Source organism: Larimichthys crocea, chromosome XIII (assembly GCF_000972845.2).
Source record: "Larimichthys crocea isolate SSNF chromosome XIII, L_crocea_2.0, whole genome shotgun sequence".
Taxonomy (NCBI): Eukaryota; Metazoa; Chordata; class Actinopteri; family Sciaenidae; genus Larimichthys; species Larimichthys crocea.
The window spans coordinates 14,608,812-14,614,444 of record NC_040023.1 but is presented as its reverse complement, the minus strand read 5'-3'; the positions used below and the strand labels follow the sequence as shown (position 1 = coordinate 14,614,444).

Below are 5,633 nucleotides of genomic sequence, written 5' to 3'. Positions count from 1 at the left end.
AAAAAAATCATATTTTATTTTTTACTAAAGAAGGGTTCGGTGAATGAGCATATGAAACTGGTGGGGTTCGGTACCTCCAACAAGGTTAAGAACCACTGTTCTAGGGTTAAAGGTTCAAATGCTTCAGTATGTCAACCAAAAAAAGCCAAATCTTCCAGCCATACAGTACCTGACAATCCTAGCAGGCCATAAATAATATAATATAAAAATGAATCTTTATATCTCATTCTTTATATGTGAAAAGACACTTGGTAGTAAACTGTTAATCTTCTGTTTGGATACATGTAGTGGTTTCTGCAGCGCTGACGTCACCACGTTTGAGCGCCTCTCTCCAGCTGAACGGTTAAAGTCTCCGGTCACGTGACGCGGGCGTGCGGGGACTCGGCCGCCTCTCATTGGTCGCTCTGCATTCGATCGGTCACATGCGCGCGTGTGTTTAGTTTCACTTCCGCACTCCGCTACATCCTTGTTAGCCTCGTTAGCTCCCTGCATGGCTTCACACTTCACACGTTTTGTTTGTTTGTTTGAGGGAAAGCGCCTTTATTAACCAGGACAGACAGGAGTGCAGCTAACGACATTCATCTTAAACTACAAACCGCATGCAGATTCACTTTGTTTTATCTGCCACGTTAAAAAAAAAAAATCTTTATTGTTGGAGAAGTCAACCAGGAAGCGACGTTAGCGTGAGGAAGCTACACACAAACTACTGTCAGTCTGTGTTAAACAGTAACTAACGAAGTCCAAGAAGTCATGAAGGTAGGTGTAGCCCAAAGTTAAACTCTCTGCAGGTTTTTATAGACGTATATTCAACTGACTGTGTCTCCTTAAGTCAAACTTATTGCCTCATGCGGACATGAACAGGCATTTTGCATGCTCGTACTGTATGTTTAATGAACTCAGTTACCCAAGTACATCTGTATACATATATCACATATGGATGCTATTCTGTTTTTTGTGTCTTGGATATTGTAGTGCACACTTTGCAAGAAATGCACAGGTAGCTTCATACTGGTTGTGTTTTTTGTTCACTGAATGAGCATGACTAAGTTCCTCTTAGTGACCAATGCAATTTAAAATCCACCACTTCCTCTTTCTACGTATACACAGTATGCATATAGTGCATTTTCTGTCTATGGGTGAAATAATCACACAGGTGTGCCTGTTTTTCAGGGAATGAAACAGCTGAGAAATCAAAGTGTTTTATCACACTGATCTAAAATCAAACAAAAATCAAATAATGCCATCGTAAAGCAGCCCGGACATACTATATATCAGAATCAGAAATACATTATTAATCCCTGCAGGGAAATTCTGTTTGTTACAGCAGCTCCCAAACGGTAAGTTAGATAGTAAGTGATAGCAAGGAAAATGTAGCAGTATATATACAGGGTATAAATAACAGTTAAATAAAACCAAAAACAGTCAGATAAAAGCCAAGTAACTATACGATATATAAATCTAAAACCTTGTAAAAGAATTTAGTCTTTGAGAGACTGTACAGAAAATAGACACTGATTGTTTAAAGTGCAGTATGCATGCGTGAGAAAATTGCACAAGCATTTACAGTAGCTACTGGACTTGACTTGGAGTTTGCACAAGCATTTACAGTAGCTACTGGACTTGACTTGGAGTGCACAGATATTGCAGTGTTGAATGTTGAAATAGCTTGCTTTGCTGGACAGTTGAGCTGAAGTTGTTTCATTTAACATCATATATGATAAATAAAGGAACACATTTTTAAATGGTTTATCTGTCGCACAAATAGTTTCCCATTAATCTTTTATTTGATTGATTAATTACTCCTTCCAGCACTGGAAGTGAATGTACTACCACGTTTATATGACCGTGCTATAAACAGAATTGAAAACCTCTGATGGTGGATAGTTTCATATTAAAAAAGTTGTATGCTTTTATGGCGATCAATGAAATAATCATCTTATTTTTTATTTTTGTGTCAGGTAGTCAACAGTCGAAATGGAGGGTCCTTCCTGGTGTGGACACTGACTGTTCAGCTGGTCCTGTGTGGGAGTGGGGTGTACGCCACTAACAGCACTAAAAACTGTAAACTTGCTTATGAGTCTCCCTCAGAACGGAAAGTCCTCAACCGACTAGAGCCTCTAGCACATAAGAAGTAAGAAGTGACTCAGCTGTGTACGTGCACAGTCATTGCTTTTGATGTGACAACAGATTATTTTTGGATGGCCTATTATCAATAAAAAAAAAAAAACGCACTGAATGTGTAAACTAACCATGACATAGGCATTTTACCTGATCATCCTTTGCTCTTCATTGTTTTTTCACCACGTCCGTCTCACATGTTATATCAATAATTATTTTTCTTGGGTTTGTTTTCATGTTGACAGTTTTACAGTAGTCTCCAATACTGCGGACGGCAATTACACATATGTGTTCCAGTTGTGTGGGGATGCAGCAGGCATTCCAGGAGCTGGGGCTGTTCAGGTGGAGGACAAGAAACCAACAAGTAAAACGGTGATCGGCAGTTATAATTCAACACGGGCCATTGGAGGAAGTAAGTGCCTTCAAAAATAAGAATTTCACTAATTTCCTTTGACTTAATATTGATTTAATGTTTGCAACATGTGTTTATCTGTGTGATCTTAGGCTGGAGATTATGTTTTGAGACAAACTATGAACATAATAAGCCTAAAAGTGTGCTTTAGATCAGTATTGAGTCTGGTTTGACACTGTTTACTGTCCTTGCAGGTGACTGGGTGATGTTAATCTATGAAAAAGGTGATGCATATGATGCCCACTGCTCCAAGGAAATGAGGAAAGCCATTTTCATGATTTCTTGCAACAGGAAAATTGATGTGGTAAGATTAGGAAAAGAAATGTCAACTGTTCAGACCAAAAATGGCCCTTTGTGTTGGTGGGGACGTGTTGCTATATTCACCTGTGTAAAGATAACATTGAGGATCAAGGATAACATCTTTAAGTAACATATCCATGTACACATAAACACACAAGTAGTCATATTGATGAATGCGAGGTAAACCGCACATCTAAATATGACATGTAATTTTGAACTCCATCTCCTCTTACTTACTGTATATTACCTTTTGTCTCTCTCCATCTCACTCCCAGGGGAAGCTGGAGGTGGTGCTGGAGGACAGAGATAGGTTGCACGAATGCTTCTACCTGTTTGAGCTGGACTCCAGTGCAGTGTGCCCAGCTCTTTCAACCCAGCTCAGCACTGGCTCCATAATCCTCATCATGTATGTAAAGACAGTAATGACACAAAAACCCTCTATGTTAGAACAGCATGTGCATTTTTTTATGATTTGGCATCCCCAATTTCAAAGTGTAGCTTACGCTAGCTAGTTTGCTGCAGTTTACTTTACTGTGTTTACTCTAATGTTGCTACTACTACCCCTCTCTCCTTTAGTGGGATCTGCCTTATGGCTGTTTATCTCATTGGAGGTTTCCTCTACCAGCGACTGATTGTTGGAGCCAAAGGGATGGATCAATTCCCAAATTATGCTTTTTGGGTGGAGTTTGGCAACTTGTCAGCGGTAAGCCTAGAGCAGCTGATGTATAATGTCATTAAAAGATTAGGCCCATTTGACTTTAGTGGACAGTCTTAACGTTATCCTCGCCTTACAGGATGGATGTGACTTTGTGTGCCGGTCACGAAATCGTGAGGAAGCCCCCGCTTACAGAGGAGTGTCTTCAGAACCTTTAGAAGAAGAGCAAGAGGAGAGAGACGACCACTTACTACCTATGTGACCTCAACACGTCAGAAATGTGACAGAAAGTTTCACTGTGTGACAGAAAGTTTTCACTGTGTGACACAGTTTACTCTTTCACAGGTTAGGTGAAGTTGCTGTTAGACACAAGTCTTGTTTTTCTTGTGCTGGTTTAAGTTAGGACCTGTTGACACTTTGTGTGTTTTATTCCAGACTTGTGCCTAGGGCAACTACTGTGTAATCTGTCTGTTAAAGGGCATGTTACTCATAGGGCTGACAGACCTGCCCACTCTCTCCACCCAGTGCATTTCATTCAGCTGTTTGAGCACCTCTTCTTCCATGGAAATCTGGCACAAAACGACAGAATTAATAAGTTGGATTTTTACATAACTTCAACGTAATGACGCATTTCTCATATTCTTCTGCTTTAACTGATGATTGATTGTTGTTTTAAGTCGGTGCAGTAAGTTCTCGGGTTTTGGTCGTGCACTGGCAGGTTACAAAAACACAAAGTGCTTTTGCTTGTGTCATTTGGCTTTAATCAGTTTATATGTTTTTGTTTTGAAAGTTAGAGATGTAAATGTTTAATTTTAAGTACTGCGACTGTGACTTAAAACCTTGCTACACAACCTGAAATCACTGCAAAAGCTATATCTCGGTTCATTTTCACTTTTTATCTGGGATTCTCCCACACGACAGGGGGAAAGCTTCTACATCAATGATGATATCTCCTTAAACTGGTTAGCATGGCCAGCTTCTTGACAGAAATCTGAGCTCCACAGTTTGTTACTGACATCCTCTTTTTTTTTTTCAAATTGAAGGATCGACGATACTATTAAATCGATCTGCTAAAGTTACAAATTTGGTGTCCCTCGGAAAGCATCCAACTGAAAAAAAAAAAAAAAAGTATGATAATTTTTGCTCTTAAATACTACTATGCAGTGGTGGGCAATTAAAAGAAATTTATATATGAATTCCACTTTTCATAGGATCTCAAAAATGATACTATATATGTATGTATAATATGTATATGTAGTATATTTACTTGTATTTTCATAGAATAAATGAACATTAACAGCAAAAGACCAATGTTAATAATCACAAACTATTTAATAATGAATGTTATAGTGTCTAAACTCTAATCCTCCCTGATAAAACTGACCCAAACAGCAAATGCACTGCTTTTTTGGTCTTTGACCAAACATTCAGGCTGCTTCATACCTGATGCACTGCTTCTTTAGGAAGATAGAGTGGCAATGAAAGCACTTCATTTTCTATACACCATGTACCAACATGTTACAGCTGTAAAAAATAAAATGTTATAGCTAAAGATAATAATAAGGTTTGTAATATTTTTAGAAATTTCAAAATCATTGCTGTTATCCTAAAGATCAAAGCAGGATTTTTGACCTTGGTGGAAAAATTATGTTTGAACGTTTAAGTTGTGAACCGAGTTACTATAATACTGTCAGTGTGAGCACTTATATTTGTGTTGATTTGTTTCTATCACTTCATTTTTCTGTTTATTCCGGTTGATTATTTCTTTGCTTAGTTCTGTGAATGGACTCTTGGACGCGACGATCTGGTGGAAATGGTTACACCTGTGGTTGAAGTGAACTAAACACCTGATAGATTAATACAATAGCTCGTTTGGCTCGAGAATGATTATAAGCCTCAAACTTTTTTTGTTTGTTTGCCGATTCCATCGAAAATAAAATAAAATATGAAAGAAGTTAGCGTCTATTGTAATGCGGAACTCAAGTGCACTCTCCTCTGGAGATTTAATGGATGTAAAAATGTTTTAATAAAACATTTCCTGCACAACACATTTTATTTATAGTTTATATTTAAATTAACTTAATGGTTATCTTTGTTCATGTTAGAGCGTTTCTGAACAGTACACCTCTTGGCAAAATTCGGGGAAAT

At 38.1% G+C, this 5,633-nt stretch overlaps 1 protein-coding gene across 1 annotated transcript; it reads left to right on the top strand.

The window, feature by feature from the left end:
- The first annotated feature begins 403 nt into the window (after window positions 1-403).
- m6pr (mannose-6-phosphate receptor (cation dependent)) lies at window positions 404-5,440 on the top strand. The gene is made up of 7 exons (XM_010743441.3): window positions 404-756; window positions 1,959-2,131; window positions 2,364-2,530; window positions 2,725-2,834; window positions 3,106-3,236; window positions 3,407-3,533; window positions 3,625-5,440. Exons 1-7 carry the CDS (start codon window positions 751-753, stop codon window positions 3,745-3,747), a joined length of 837 nt encoding a protein of 278 aa, XP_010741743.1. The 5' UTR covers window positions 404-750; the 3' UTR covers window positions 3,748-5,440.
- The last annotated feature ends 193 nt before the right edge of the window (window positions 5,441-5,633 follow it).